Here is a 15,823-nt window from a genome sequence, read left to right as displayed (position 1 = left end):
GTTATTCTTTACAATCAGATTGAAGAACTCATCTACAGCTTTTCTATGATCCAGAAAACGTATATGCAGGTGGTGTGGTTGTTATGTTATCGTCGCGGCGTACTACCCTAGCCCTAACCCTAAGACAATTTCGAAGGAGTTGAACAATGTCAAATCCGACCCAATTGAAGGACACCAACAAGAGCGCTCGATGAGACCCAGAGCTTACCCCTATAGCTCTAACGTCGATAATGTTGGCAACCGACTGTCAATAATTAATGGCCGTTATCAACGTGGACGACACAATCCCTCCGAGGGGCGCGACGTTCGACGCCACCCCAAGTCTAGATTCATGCATACCATCAGCCATGCATTGACCGAATTGGGTCAGTTCTAGATTCACATCAACGTCCTAGTTATTACCAAGTCCAACACCATGCTTCGAAGACGACACTTGCGATGCTGTCGGAATGTTACTCCGTGCAGGATGAGAGCTAATAGGACTCTCGTAAACGTCTTACGTGAGCTGAGCTGAGCTTAGGTACCTACTTGATTGACATCACATATCCCACCTGCTTCAATCCATCAACACTAATCAATACTGACTCCCACATGATAACGAAGGTGTGGACGAAGGAGATCTGATTTGCACTGTTCATACCCAAGCCTGCATGCCCGACGAGATGTCTGACGAGTGAGTTGGCCATTGACCACACCTTCAAGCAGCGCTTACTGACATTCCACCAGTCTTCAAAAGCTAGCACTCAAACTAGGTCAAGATGGCCCAGTAAAAAGTACTCCAGCCATCCGCATGATCCAGCTCCTCCTCAACGGCATCTACATAATCCGAACGACCAAAGCCATCTTCGTGCATGAGCATGAATACTATCCACAACTCTACATACCCCTCTCAGAATTCACATCCAAAGCCGCACATCCATCACTCAAAGTCTCCCAAGGGCAAAAATACACCTCACCCACAGGCGAACTTCTCGCCACCCAGCTCAAGCTCCAAATCGGGCCCAAAACCATCAACAACGTCCTAGCCTTCGCCGCCGACTTATCCGGCAACGCCGCCCAACTCTCCAATCTCGTCAAAATCGACTTTGACTCCATCGACAAATGGTTCGAAGAAGACACGCAAATCTACATCCACCCCAAAGATCCCTTTAAACGTGTTGACATCCTCCAATCTTCTCGCCATATCCGCGTGAGGGTTGGCGGGAAAATCGTAGCTGACTCCCAGTCTTGCATGCATCTCTACGAGACGGGTCTACCGTGTCGATATTACTTACCCTTGACATCGATAGATGCGAGTGTCTTGAGACCTAGTCAAACAAAGACGGGATGTCCGTACAAAGGCGAGGCGGAGTATTATCATGTCAATGTGGATGGAAAGGTTTATGAGGATGTTGTGTGGTATTATACGCGGCCTTTGCTCGAGAGTATAAAGATTGAAGGTCGGCAGTCAACGCCAAAATATCTGTGAACCAGGTTGTCCTGCTAACTCACCACAGGTCTTTGCTGTTTCTACAACGAGAAAGTGGAAATTGAATTGAACGGCCAAATCCTCGACTCGCCAGAGACGCCGTTCAGCAATCGTAAGCCGAATGATAAACCCAGCTTTCTGTGAGAAGAAAAGAGAGCAAGCGTGGATGCCATCAGTGCTGAGCAATTGATCCGTATACATTCATACACTACAAAATCATATAGTCCGGCCGCACGGGCAATGAGAATCTTCCGTTTCCCTAGAAATTCCCAACCTCTCTGATATCTTCGTGATGATCTCCTCATCTCTGCCCGCTCAAACGCTAATTCGCAAAGTACAAAGAGACGCTGCTCTGAAGAATCGATACAACGAATGGGGTATGATGCAAAACAATATACAAGAACAACCAAAATGAGGAGTGATACCTCAACAAACGCAGCACAACCGCTCCCCTCCTCTTCCCTGAATCTCTTGAGGGGACATGATGTTTCTGTACTCATGGTGATTGTGAGCACGCCATCAGAATTATTCTCGCCTCGGATATGAGGCACCAGCAATGCTTTCGGGCACGGACGAGACAGATCACCCAGGCAGGACAAGCACCGCCTCATCAAAAGCTGGTACCTTCCTCTTCGCGCAATTGTGACATGCTTGCCTTTTTATGAGGAGCCATAGGATGTCCACCGAGCATGCCACTCTCTCGTCGCTTGGTCTTCATTTCTCTTGGGGTGGGCGCTCCAGTTCCGGTTGTCGTGTAAATAGTGGGTGAGCGTAGTGCGTCATTGAGACTCGCAAAGCCACCGTCACCCTGTTGTGCCATTTGATAATTTCCATAACCTGGATTGACGTTCACTGGCACCATCCCGGTGCCACTGTCGTCAACGTGGAAAGATGTCTGATTGTAAGAGGGAGTCGGCAAGTCAGAGAACATTTGCTTTCGTGGAGAGCGGAGGTCATTGGAGGAAGACTGCTGATGTGACTGATGTGTCTGCCGCGTTTCGCTGTTTGAGCTGTTGGAGCGGTCCGACTCGTCTGGAAGATCGCCGAAGATGCGGTGCTGCTCTTCCACGAAGAGGGAGATCAACGGTCCAGGAACATTCAATGTGGGTGAGAAGACGACGCCGACTATGACATGTTAGCTTTGCGTAGGTTGATATCCACGAGAATCAACTCACGATTTCGAACGGTCATCTTGTTGACATCCACATTGTTCACGATCGTCAGCATAAAGGCAGAGAGTGCCTCCAAGAGAGCGCGATTTGGTCTAGGAAGCCTGTTCACCAAAGAATTGAGGGCAGCGATTTTATCGTCGCCAGCAATATCCAGGGTATGTAGAAAGTCGAGATGCAAATCCCTTGTCAGAATGCTGGCTGGAAGCTCTCGTAGATACAGCTTAAGCAAGCTAGCCACAGCATGCATGTCGTAATATGTGTCGTCTGTGATGAGGTTGACATCGCCTTCTGTATTGAAACGGTCTTTGAGCGCCCGGATGACTGTATTCGAGCCCGAAAGTCGGAAGATTCCCTCCTCTGCGATGGCATTCTTGTATGTGAGATACTCAATGCAGCGGTAGACAACTGCAGGTAAGTCAGTAGAGGCATCGGCAGGTTGTGCGGCCTGAACAGCTTCTGCGAGTGGCACGCCGAAGACAACTCTGCTGCCGTACGTGCGTTCTCCAGCTGTGGGGCCGGATGACATGATCTTGTCGCCAGCCTGAAGATCAGAAGACGAACGACCCCGGGTGAAGGGAAGCTGGAAAACGCTTCTCTTCTTTTCGCGGGAACCAGGTGTAGGCGGTGGTCTCATACCCCAGTCGCCAGCATTCTGGATGACCTGCAGGTTCGTTGGGGCTGAGATTGTTGGATATTGCTGATCAGAGCCGTTGATGAGGTGTTCGTACGGAGGAGAGGGCGTCTGTGTGCCTAGACGCGGGCTCAAGGGAGCCTGTCCCATCACTGGTGCATTTCCAGCCACAGTTTCGCTGTAGTTCACAGCGCGCACTTGATCGGCGGACCGCATGTGGGTGCTACCTGCAGCTTGCCTCAAATCACCCGATGACTTTTGCAGCCGCGGACTACGTGGAACAGCCTCTGTCTTGAGCACTTGAGCTTGACGCGCGAGATGAGGCTCTTCATCGTCTTTAAAGTCCACATATTGAAGCAATGCGTCGACCCACGCGTCTCTTTCCTCGTCGCTCTCGGCACACAGCACGTGTCGAACAAGACTGGACGAGTCTTTCTTCTTCGGCTCCAGAATCAGGAAAGCGTGCCGGAACTGGTTGTCCTCGTCCTCGCTTGGGTTCGGAGCTGTGCTGTTCGATTGCTTGCCGATCTGGGCATTTTGCAATTTGATGGACCCCATGTGAGCACCGCCAGGTCCCTCAAAGTACTTCAAATTTGGTCCATCCAGCACAAAGTATCTCGCCTTCCATCCGCCAAAGTTCTTGCCGCGCTTGGTGAGGTATCCCGCTCTGTTTGGGCGAAGCTGGGCGACCGGAGAGCCGGGCCTGCTCCCGTTGAGCGAACCAAAGTAGTCACCGCTGTCGCCACCAATAGCGTCGGTGGARAGGAATTTGCACACGACCATTGCTGCTCTTTCTTCTGTGATGGCGTCAAGCATGCGGTCCAGGTAGTGATTCAATGCCATCCTCCTCGCATCAATCTTGGCGGGCGCGTGTCCGGCAAAAAGTGCCTTCTCCGGCAGTCTTTCTCGGACGTTACACATTGATTTCACATGCTGATCCAGACTCGCAAGAGCCACAAATGTCTTCTCCACTTGCCACAACTGCTTTCCATCGGAGCGCTCGTGGACCGAGAGGGTAAAGACTGGATTCTCGTCGGCCACTTTCGGTGCGATGAAGCTCGCGCGAGAAGGTCGCATCCGGGATGATGCCGTTTTCACGAAGATGGAAGGAAGAGCATTCGGTGGTAGAAGTAGGCCTGGGTACTGATCCGTGACGAACCCTCGGTAAACTTCGCCAGGTGTGAACACCGATGGATCACTCGATGATGACATGCGCTCGCGTTCTGGAGATCTCTCATCGCTTGGAGGCCTGAGACCTTCCGTGACGGCTTGCAATGAATGGGGATGAGGCTGCATTTGTTGGTGATATGCTTTGGCGCGGTCGAGATGCGGCGACAACATCGAAACGGGAGTCTGCGGAGGAAGTGGAATAGCATGTCTCGGCGCGCGAGGAGACAAGGGTAGACCCGCTGGCATTCCAGCCTTGGGCGACATTGGAATTGAATTGGAGATGGTGTTGAGCGCACGTGGCATGGGTGAATTCGGCGGCCGATCTCCCGGGCGAGGGCTCATGGGGAGCCCGGGAGACATTAATGATGGCGCAATGTTGTTCCTCAGCATCTGAGTAGCGTCTGATACCGCACGATTGCGTATCATGTCTGCCGGATTCGCGGTTGGATCGAATATCGCGGCTTGCGTACGAGGCTCGTAGGTGGAAACGGTTGGTGGTGAGACTGCTGGAAAGTCCATCGTTCCCACTGGCGTTTTGCTCTTGCTATGCTTGTCCTTTTTCGACTGGCTCCGATGCTCTTCTTCWTGCTGTGCCTGGATCTCGCGCTGTCGATCGTCTTCCTCTCTCGTCTTTCGTCGTCCACGATCGAGATACTCTGAGCGAGCACTCTCTGGATCGTCCTCGTACTCGGAATCAGAAGCATCGATTATGGTATTATTCACATTGACCTCGGGCTTCGGTGGGTTGAGTTTCAGGGGAGTGGGAGKCGCCTTTCTCGTCTTGGGACTGGAGAACGACTGTGCATATGGTGAAGTTGTTGACTGGTATGGCGTTGTGGGCGAGCTCTTCTGAAAATCGAGTTGCGGGCTTGTTGGAATGTGCAGCGGCTGCTTGACCGGTCCAGCTCCAGTAGGAGCTCGCTGTAAAGCCACGCGAGGGGTAGAAGCAACAAACGCATCAATCGCTGTGGTATCATGATACGCCTCCCTCTGTTCCATGTTTGAGCTGTTGGCTGTCGGCGGGGTTGTCGAAAGTTTGGAGGACGACTCAATTGCGTCTTGCGGCGTATCTGAGCGATGAACGACCGCAGGGAATGAATCCGTCACATCGCTCGTCTTGCGCGCCTCCATGCTCTCCCGCAACAGCGCATCTTTCGCCGGCGATAGGCTCGTCTCCCTGGATTCCGGGTCGTTCTCCGGTGACGCTGCACTCATGAGCGCAGGTGCCGAATCTGATTGCGTCACGCTGTCTTTGAGCTTGCGCCTGTATCGCTCCTTGTCCTTTAACGACTTCTCCAAATCTCTGTTCAAGCCCAAGATCATTGTTCGTTGCTTCTCCACCAGTCGCCATAGCTGCGCATTGTGAGAGGCCGCTTGCTGCTTCTCCGTGAGAACCTTATGCAGCGCAGCCTCGGCGGAACCTGCAGCCGCGATTAAGCTGGCTGCGTCCTCTGCAGTGTCTTGCGATACACGATACGCGTTCGTGCCGTTTGGCCGGGGTGTAGTCGAGGCCGATACAGACGATATTGAGGATACTGTAGAGTCGATCGATGCCGTCCGATGCGCCAGAATCGGTCCTCGCTCCACGCGGGCCACCACTCTAGGAGCAGACATGGCCGTCGGAGAGTTGTTCTCTGGCGGCGATGACTTTTCTGGTCCCGGACTTGAATCTAGGTTATCGCTACGAGGTGCTGTCGAGGGTGATTGATGATTTACAGCGGCATTAATGGCCGAGTGGAGATCATCTTTCCCTGTCTTGACGACCTTCTTGCTCGGATCAGGCGCACGCGGGCGGCGGTCTCTATCGCGGTCGTGAATTTGGGCTGTCGGCTGATGATGATGAGTGAGCACACCACTCCGTATAGTCAGTGGCGGGCTGCTGGGACTGGCGTGCAGAGGGCCGTCGTCGTCTGGTCGGGCGCTGGATGAGATTGGTCCGCGCGCAGAGACGCTCGGCATCGGTGCCATCTCAGGGCATATTAATTGGTCGACCGTTGAATGGGCGCTTACGCTTGTGGTGTACCGAGATATCTCAGCTCATGAGCGGTGCGGTATGGGTGTACAGCAGTCGACTTTCCACGCAAGGTACAGAGCAGCACTGGTGCAGGCACAGGGAATGTATGATGAGCCACGACGACGCGGAGAGCTTGATTGCAAGCTTAATAGAGCTGGCCCGCTCGAAGCGATGCGCAGAGTGGATGATTGTAAGATCTCAAAGTATCATGTGGAGCTAGCAGCAGCGATCTACCGCAAGTGCTCTTTCTTCGCAAGTGGCCATGCAGATCCATCGCGAGTCCCTATCGCGCTTACCTTTACACAGTAGGAAACAAGAGAGAACAGAAGAATGCAAGGCCAGTGTTTCGCATCTTTGTCCTCTGCAACGACTGGTCTGTTGTATACCACGGCATTTGCGTTCGATCCACTCATCGGCAACGCCGTGCGGATGGAAAGATGCACAAACAACCAGCAAGGGACGTCCGCATGTTTCATCGCCCCAGCACGCCCGTCCACTCGGAGACAACACCCTCTTCTTGCCGCGCTCGGCAGGGACCAGGCACACGCGACTAGACGACCCATGGACACGCTGAGACCGGCAAAGGTGCTGAGCGTTCTCGGTTCGCGCCCCCGCACATCACCATCATCATGCTGCTGATGAAATAATGATTGYGGCCAGCACACGCGGTGGAGAAATACGACCACGACGGCAATCAGGGTCTACATTGATTAAGATATCACCCCTCTCCCTCTCCACACTCGTCACCACAGCCGCGAGTCAGGAGCACGATCTCAAATGTCCGATTGTTCCTGACTCTTCAACAACTATATGGAATATGCCGTTCCTGTGTGGTGACGGCTTCTAACTATTGAAATCACTTGACCAGCATGCGAACTATTGGATCCATCCACAACCAAATGAGCACTAGTGAAGTTTGACGCCAACCACAAGAGCTTGGCTGTGATGTGCCTGAAGTCAAAGTTTATCACATCTGACCCACGTGCGGCGAATGGAATCCCTGGTAGCCGATAGCACGAGGCTTGCCGTCACATGGAGCAAAGGCCCAGACATTCGTCGATAGTGCTCTTCTTGGTCGTCGACTTGGCGGCTTTTGCGCTCACGATGACTACAGAATCAGCCTGCTCTCGAAAGATCATCTGCAAGTACCTGAAATGTCTAGATATGGTCGACATGTGCAAGTTGTCCGTGGAAGTGGCTTCATCATTCATTGCCAAGCTTCTGCATCTGCATCACACAGGGGAAAAACTTTGTGACCCTCACACTGAGCGGCTCTCCACAGCACGCTTAATTCATACCCCTGTATCTTGATGGAGTCGAGACTCCAGGGAGGTTTCATGCATCTACAGTAGAGTGGTCGGAACCTCTTCACTTCCCCGATTGCTAGGTCGGAATCTTGAAGCGGTCAAGTCTAGAGTTGCTCGGCCTAATCGAGTATTTCGTCCACACCGGGCAACCTGAATCTGACGGTCTTGTGCACAGCCACATGCTACTGCGGTCGGCAGTCATATCCGTAGACATCCATAGACAGGTGCACAAGCTTCAACACTCGCTTACGAGATGCGTGCACAGTCACAGATCGGAAACGTCGCCTGGTCCTTGACGAAGATCCACAACCCCAGGATACACCATGCAGGAAAAGACTCCACTTCGTCTCCACACTGCAAAGTCACAGAATCTTGTTCATTCCGACTATCCCGACTGCGACGATTGGTAGAAAAGCAATCGCTGTTCGCACGCGGCGCCGCTTGCTGGCAGACAAACCATTCTTCGAAGTGACCGACCGACCGATAGGAGGGAGGTGGCTGACGAAAACCGCCCGCGGTGCAGTCTCCCGATGCATCTGCAGCTGCATTGACTCATGCGTAACATATTGCATTGCAATATATTATCGCTAACGCACGTACAGTGGACCGGCATTGATAGCATGGTGGATCCATATCCTCCACGCGAATTGGCTCGTGCTTCGGGTGTTTGATATTGAACTTCATCTCGACGATCCGAACGAGTCCACCAGAGAAGACATTCCATCTAGAGAGGCCCATTATCGTCGCATCGCCTAGAAAATCCAACACTCTGGCTTCCATCAGGCATCTACCACCATGCTTGGCCCTCAGCCTCTATCTCCACCGGCTTCCTCGCTTCCCAAAACTGGGCCACGTATCCATGCTTGTAGAGTGTACTCTGATTGAAATTATACAGCACATCCCTTTCACCTCTGTGTTCAAAGATAAAACCGATCGCTTCCGCCACACTGATAACCTCATCGAGCGACAATTGCACAAATGGAGCTGTCCCGTACAATAGCGGACCCACATTCACCCACATCCCTCCAGGTTTCAAACTGTGATAGATTTTCTCGAGATAGTCGACAATGTTCCGCGCTGTATCTATGAAGAAGAGCGTTGCGACTGCGTCGTATTTCTCGTGTGAGGGGAAGAGAGAGGTGAAGTCTCCTTCAACTAAGAGGGTATTGGTCCCTCCAATGAGAGATGGAGAGGAGTCTATTGTGACGGAGCGGAAGAGGTCTCCTCGCGTTCGAGCATGGGACCAGGGTTCGATGAAAGGGTGGATCTTTAGTGGTTGGTAGGATGTTGTGGTAAAGGACGCTAGGTATCTGTATGCGAGGTTCATGTATGCGGAGAACTCGTTTGACGTGACGTGGATGTAAGAGCCTAGATGGGCTATCTCGTGGGCAAGACTTCCGAGGCCGGCGCCGGGGACGAGGACTGAGTAGGTTTCTTGTCCGGAGGAGGGGAGGCGAGTGGTCAGAGCGTCCATGAAGTAAGGGAATGTGCCGACTCGCTCTGCGTGGCCTTCGTGTGACCAGTCTCGGACCATGTGTTTGAGAGCTTGGCTTACGTGAGAACGGTGGACTGCGGATTTGGTGGTCTTGGAGGTTTCCTTTGCGAAGGCGCTGAGCTCGGCTCGTGAAATATTGTAGAACGATAGCCCATGGTCGACAATTTCTMGACAGAGATGCGCGTTGACCGTGATCGTAGATCGGGTAAGACCAAAGTTCTCATTATATTTGATGGTTGAGTCAAGAATCTTGACCGCACTGTGAGYGGGAGATTATAGAAAGAGGGAGATGTAGCATACCTTCTTGTGCTTTGTGGGAACGTGTTTATACAGCCCCTCGAACCGTTTTATCTCCTCTCCTGCGTGCTGCTCGTATGCGTCGTAGGCATTAAGAGCGTCGAGTAGTTCCCATCGGGGATGATGCTTATCCCACCTTCCCCTTTTGCGATCGATCCTTTTGAGGAGTCGAGACTTCTCGATTTCCCGTGGAGTGCCAGTGGTCGGACATTGAGCGGATACCGAGAGAGGTACTGCATTCGAGCATAAAGCTTGTCTACTCCCATTCTCATTCTTGGCTACCACTGCAGCTGCGAAGAAGCATAGCAGTGCCAAGAATGTCCCTGAGGATGCCAGGATCGCTCGAATACCGATTGACATCGCGTTCATGCTTACAATGCTCCATTTTCGGGATTTTCTCTGCGTGAGTTCTTTTTCCAAGGAAGATACAGAACGCTAAGAAATGCCAACGCTGAACAAGGGACCTTGATGGATTTTTCTTGGCATTGGTATACAATATTTCAGGATGAAGACTCATCTTCATGCCGCGGCCTAGCATTCTGAAGGGTCGACCTCAAATAGTCGGGATGCTTTGGTAGCCGATGGGCTGGTTGATTGTCTTTATGATAAGATCTTGGTCGGCCAGGAGTTGCCTGGGTGATTCATCAGGTGATGTTATCTATACTGTAGACCATAGCCTATGCTCACGACTTGAGATTCGTCTATGCTTTCCAAAACTATTAGAGCTGTTTGTCAAATCGTCATCGAGACGGCTTATACTCGGTCCCAATCGCTTGCAATGGTCTCGTTGCAAGGCAACGTGATGGCTATACAACGGTCGATGCCACCGCTGCAACGGGGCTGACTGCGTTGCGGCATGTGCTTTGTAGCGACGACTTCACGCGATCCTGTAATGAGTAGTCACATCAAGACGAAGTTTTGTACTATGGAGTTTTGAACTCTGGAGCCCGTTGGCGTCCCTAGGTAGCCTTTTGTTCTTCGAGTCCTCCGACGCTTGACTGGCGTGATGACTCGGTTGTGTTTGGCTTGTCGTATGAGAGTAGCACGACATCATGATCGTATAGTCATGGTGTCAGCGTGGTGAACCTAGCTCATCCGAAGACCTACCGGGATGCCCTTGTCGGCGACGCGCCGGAACGGTCCTGGAGGTCTGGCTAGACAACCTCCGTACAGACGGCGTCCGTTGGAAACCCGGCTCTGGGACCCAGGCAGTAACGGGAGACCACCACCATCAATCAGCGTTTGCCGTGCTTGTGCAGCGACCCTTGAGCTGCTACGAAGACAGGACGGAGATGGCGGAGTACTGTGCCGCAACGCAGGGCAGAGCGGAGCGGCTTCGCGTTCCAGCAACAAAGGAGCGGTGGCACGGAAGCGCCTTGCGCGGCCACAACCGGGGTGATTCGCAGCGGTTGTGCGTGAGCAATCCCTTGTCTGCGATTGAATAAGGTTGCAGTATGCATGCACCCGCGCCAGCCATTGGCATCWCGTCAGTTCGAATCGGTGGCCGAACGTTTTCTTGACAGGTGAATATAAACCGCCAGAGCAGACCGCTCGCGTGAGAGAGGTGAGAAGGTCCCGTTGCTACGAGCAGGTCGGCCGGGGGACGAAGTGAAGTGCCATGAAATGCACGAGGAGTTGATGTGTGCAAGACGCGCAAACCAGATCAAGGTGAAACCAGCCGCTGACGAAGGAAGGTTTGGAGCAATAGGCCAAAGCCAGGGTCTCATTCTGTGTGCCGACCAAATTCCAATAAAGAACAGTAGCCCCCCGCGCTGACGCTGCCACCTCCACACCCATCCACGCCAGCAAGGCACCGTCAACATTCACATCTCGAGAGGCCTCTTCCATCATTCCATCACCGGGCCCCTCCGGCTTCAACCCCCTCACCGCATCCTCGGCGAGGATATCCATGAGCACGTCGTCGATGGCAATATGCCGCCCGGACGACCCCCAGGCTCCCATGGCGTGAACGGCGGCCTCCGAGTGCGCGACATTCTGTTCCTCTCCCTCCTCGCGCCCATTGCCGCGGCCGCTCTGCAGAAGCAGCCGCAGTACTACAATCACCCCAACAATGGCGACCTCGTCAATACGGCGTCGCAGCAATGGGACACCATCCACACGGCTGTAAGCGACAGCAGCAATTATCACAACCAACACATCAACCAAAATAAGAACACCAACACAAACAACAATGACAACAATGCGCGGAATTCCCGTTCCAACCAGCGCGCCCTTGCGACTGTGTCTCCAGCCGAGAACAACAACCCGGCTGTTCGRGCACCTCCTGCACCGTGGACGTCGGCCACCAGCGCCGGCCTCACTTCGCGACAACCGGCGCGGTCTTTGCAGGACTGGCAAGTCGAGGACATTATGCTCCTGGCGACTGTAGACGGGAAACTCCACGCCCGCGACCGCAAAACCGGCGCTCCGAAATGGGTCCTGGAGACCGATCAAGAGATGGTGGAGACGGTGCGGCATCGCAGTAACAAGACGCGGAACAATGATGGCGTCGAACAGGAAGATCCCATCTTCATCGTGGAACCCAGTCAAGACGGCATCGTCTACATTCAGGCCCCGGGATTCCGCCTGCAGAGGCTGGGGTATACTGTCAAGCAATTGGCGGACATGTCGCCTTATGCTGGCGAGGGCTATCCATCAGTCGCCTACACTGCGGAGAAGAAGAACACAATGTACACGGTGGATGTCGCGACGGGCCATATCCTCCAGACCTTTAGCTCCGCTGGGTCAATCGTCAATCCAGATGACAGGAGCTGCCGCAGGGTTGATCCGCTGGGCGCCTTGGACGACGATGCCTGCGAAGCGCGTGGGACCCTCACCTTGGGGCGTACTGAGTACACAATCGGCATTCAAGACCGGAACACGGGAGAACCGATCAACACCGTCAGGTACTTTGAATGGGGCCCAAACAACCGGGATCTTGATCTCCGCAGCAAGTACACCCAGACCATGGACAAGAGATATGTTTATTCCAAACATGACGGAAAGATATTGGGTGTCGACTTGAACAAAGGCACCAAATACAAGCCGGTGCCTGACAAACMGAGCTACGTCCAGACCTTCTCCTCCCCAGTTGTGAGAGTCTTTGACATTGTCCGTCCGAATGGTGACCTCTCCAGCGACACGTCCCTGGTGATATTACCTCAACCCGCCGGACCACCACCAAACGAGCTCACTCCGCTGGAGGATGAGGACAGCGTCTTTGTCAACCGGACTGAAGCGGGCAGCTGGTACGCGCTTTCAGAAGCAATGTATCCTTCCATCACGGATCGAGCACCTGATGCCAGTAGCGTGTGCAACATTGATTGTTTTGCAAACAACAAATTCATGGGTGTGCATCATTTGTCGCCCCTCGAGCCTGACGAGTCCGGGACTCGCCTTGTTGATGGTCGAAATGTTTTGACGATCGATTCTCCTCCGACCGATCAACTTACAGGAGATGTCAACGTCGAGCCCTTCTTCCCGCCAGAGGTTCGTGCAGAGAATAACATTACAATGTGGTCTATCTTGGTCATGCTTCTTCTCGGCTCCCTTGGCTGCGGTTTCGTGTACAAACAGCATGGACTGGAGGGGTTTAGAATCAGGCAGCCAGCAAGATCCGACGTGGTCGTTCCTGTTGCCGAAACCCTCGACTCTGTCATTGGTGTTGAAACTCATCCTCCAGAAACCACAATGATTCGCGAGGGAGAACCTGCAAAGGAAACCATATTCCCTCAAGAAGACAAGGTTACGCAGGTCCGGTTCGAAGAGCCTAGCAAGGATTCGGATCCGGACGAGTCTCCCGAGCCCGATGCTGCGAGTGAGGAATCTCTCGCAAAGGAGATGGGCGAGAAGACTCCAAAGAAGCGAGCCACACGAGGGAAACGAGCTGGCCGAAAGCAAAAGGAGAAAGAGCTGGCGAATATTGAAGCCCGAGCGAAGAAAATGGGAACCCCGGTGCCGCCGTCCACGCAACCCACGCAGACGACTCCGCCCGGTCCGGTCGCGCGGCCGGCGGAGATCATCAGCGTCGCCGCTTCTGAGAGCCCTCAAGTCTCTGGTCCCCTTCAGATCAACAGTCTAGTCATCCACACCGACAAGGTCATTGGTCAAGGTAGCTGCGGTACGATTGTGTTTGAGGGCTCTTTCGAAGGACGTAACGTCGCTGTCAAGCGCATGTTATCACAGTACTACGAACTGGCATCACAAGAGGTTTCATTCTTGCAACAGAGCGACGATCACGCGAACGTGGTTCGTTACTTTTGCCAGCAGAAGGATGATCACTTCCTCTACATTGCCGTAGAGCTATGCCAGGCCAGTCTGTTCGAAGTCTGGGAGGCAGATAAGGCCAAGACGGAAGAGAGACATCAGCAAATGCAAACGCTCAAGCTCGCCATCCAGCAAGATATGACGCGGACTCTACAGCAGTTGGCTGCTGGTCTATGCCATCTCCACAATCTTCGCATCATCCATCGCGACATCAAACCACAGAACATCCTTGTTGCCTTTCCCAAACGAACTCAGCCAAACGGGACACGGTTGGTCATCTCTGACTTTGGACTTGGAAAGAACTTGCCAGAAAACGTCAGCACACTTGTCGATCCTACTGGCAATGCGGGTACTTCGGGATGGAAGGCTCCTGAGCTCATATCTCAACCGAGAGAGAATGAAGGTCGACACAGCCAGACCACCCCAACCAACAGCGACAGTGGGGTTRCGGTTGGCGGAGTCAGTGGGGTCAAGCGCGCCGCCGACATCTTCTCGCTTGGATGTCTCTTCTTCTGGGTCCTCACTGATGGGGTGCATCCGTTTGAAGATGAGAATGGCTGGCAGCAGCTACGTGAACTCAACATCAAGCGCGATAAGAAGAACATGGATGCTCTGTCGAGGTGGAGCGATGCGTACGAGCCAATGCAGCTGATCAGTTCCATGCTCGAGTATCTGCCCGAGCATCGTCCAACCGCACAGGCCGTCCTCAACCATCCCTACTTCTGGCCTGCTGAAAAACGTCTAGCATTCCTCTGCGACGTTTCCGATCACTTTGAGCGCGAGCCACGCGGGACCTATGATGATGGTTATGCTGGCGACTCACCCACGCTCTGTGCACTCGAGAATCGCGCCGAGGAGGTTATTGGCGCTCCATTTGACCGTGCTGATTTCCTTTCGAAGCTCGATCGTCACTTTGTGGATACGCTTGGTAAACAGAGAAAGTACAGCGGTAATCGTCTGCTGGATCTGTTGAGAGCGCTGCGGAATAAGAAGAACCATTATGAGGATATGCCACCTAATGTTAAGAAGCTGGTCGGGCCACTGGCGGGTGGTTATCTGAGCTACTGGTGCCATCGTTTCCCGAGGTTATTGATGGCTTGTTATGAGGTCGTTCATAATGAGAAGCTAGTAGGGAATGATAGGTTCAAGGGGTACTTTGGGTTGGGGAAAGAGTGATGGGGCATGTAGAAAAAGAATGTAACACGTATGAACTCGAATGTTGAAGCATCCATTGCCATTGTGATGTTTGCCTTTGCGTGTTGTCGAATTTGCTCGCCGTGAATCGATGCCCAATGATGAAGATTATAATCTCGAATCCAAGCGACGTAGCTCATCTTACAAACAAGAGGCCTTTACGAAAGCCTCTGACGAATTGACGAATCGCGCACAAGGAGAACGATATGCAGGCCTCTACCATCATCGAAAATCTCCAACAAGTTGGACAGCATCGAGGACACTCTTGTGCAGCGATCTCTTTCACTACCCCAACCCTGACCCTACGAGAACCATCACGACAAACGACCAAACCATCAGAGCTCAGTGTAACATGACATGTCTCATTGATTGGGACTCACAAGATGAGAATACCGGCATCGGTTGCAAGGACGATTGCCGCCGGTTCGGTATGACTGCCAGGCCAATACCTCCATCAGAAGGAAAGCCAGTCGACCGGTGAGCCAGAAGCTAGCCATAGCTCTCACCGGATGATGTGGTAGCCTTTGTTGGCATGATGCATTGAGATGCCACATGCAAGACGTTTGCTCGAGCTCCAGCGGCAAGGCAGCGGTATCAGGCCAGTCGGTGAACAATTCGCATATGTCTCGCCCCAGATACAACAACGTGGCTCCATGTGGCATATGCGCTGCCTTTCGCGTGCGTTCGCAATCGGCAAAAAATCCTTCCTCATGCAGTTCAGATCCAACCATCGGCTCCYGTAGGATTCATCTCCAGGTTGGCGATTCGCCGCCCTCTGCGGCGTCTGTTGGAACTTTCCTCGCGAAGGA

General features: G+C 53.1%; 4 protein-coding genes; 2 read left to right on the top strand and 2 right to left on the bottom strand.

Annotated features, from left to right (window-relative positions):
* Positions 1 to 662: 662 nt before the first annotated feature.
* Positions 663 to 1,612, top strand: RCC_04146 (uncharacterized protein; the record flags this gene model as incomplete). XM_023769424.1 has 3 exons in its annotated part: positions 663 to 673; positions 727 to 1,439; positions 1,497 to 1,612. The coding sequence occupies 3 exons, from the start codon at positions 663 to 665 to the stop codon at positions 1,610 to 1,612; spliced, it is 840 nt and encodes a 279-aa protein (XP_023625192.1).
* Positions 1,613 to 2,078: 466 nt separating this feature from the next.
* Positions 2,079 to 6,409, bottom strand: RCC_04145 (uncharacterized protein; the record flags this gene model as incomplete). XM_023769423.1 has 2 exons in its annotated part: positions 2,079 to 2,593; positions 2,644 to 6,409. 2 exons carry the CDS (start codon positions 6,407 to 6,409, stop codon positions 2,079 to 2,081), a joined length of 4,281 nt encoding a protein of 1,426 aa, XP_023625191.1.
* Positions 6,410 to 8,549: 2,140 nt separating this feature from the next.
* Positions 8,550 to 9,923, bottom strand: RCC_04144 (related to putative trehalase; the record flags this gene model as incomplete). XM_023769422.1 has 2 exons in its annotated part: positions 8,550 to 9,506; positions 9,558 to 9,923. 2 exons carry the CDS (start codon positions 9,921 to 9,923, stop codon positions 8,550 to 8,552), a joined length of 1,323 nt encoding a protein of 440 aa, XP_023625190.1.
* A 1,563-nt stretch (positions 9,924 to 11,486) lies between these two features.
* Positions 11,487 to 14,996, top strand: RCC_04143 (related to serine/threonine protein kinase and endoribonuclease ERN1/IRE1, sensor of the unfolded protein response pathway; the record flags this gene model as incomplete). The annotated part of the gene is made up of 1 exon (XM_023769421.1): positions 11,487 to 14,996. The coding sequence occupies one exon, from the start codon at positions 11,487 to 11,489 to the stop codon at positions 14,994 to 14,996; it is 3,510 nt and encodes a 1,169-aa protein (XP_023625189.1).
* Between the last annotated feature and the right edge of the window lie 827 nt (positions 14,997 to 15,823).

The sequence above is a fragment of the Ramularia collo-cygni genome, assembly GCF_900074925.1.
Source record: "Ramularia collo-cygni strain URUG2 genome assembly, contig: RCC_scaffold05, whole genome shotgun sequence".
Classification (NCBI taxonomy): Eukaryota; Fungi; Ascomycota; class Dothideomycetes; order Mycosphaerellales; family Mycosphaerellaceae; genus Ramularia; species Ramularia collo-cygni.
This window is presented reverse-complemented; position numbering and strand designations above follow the sequence as displayed.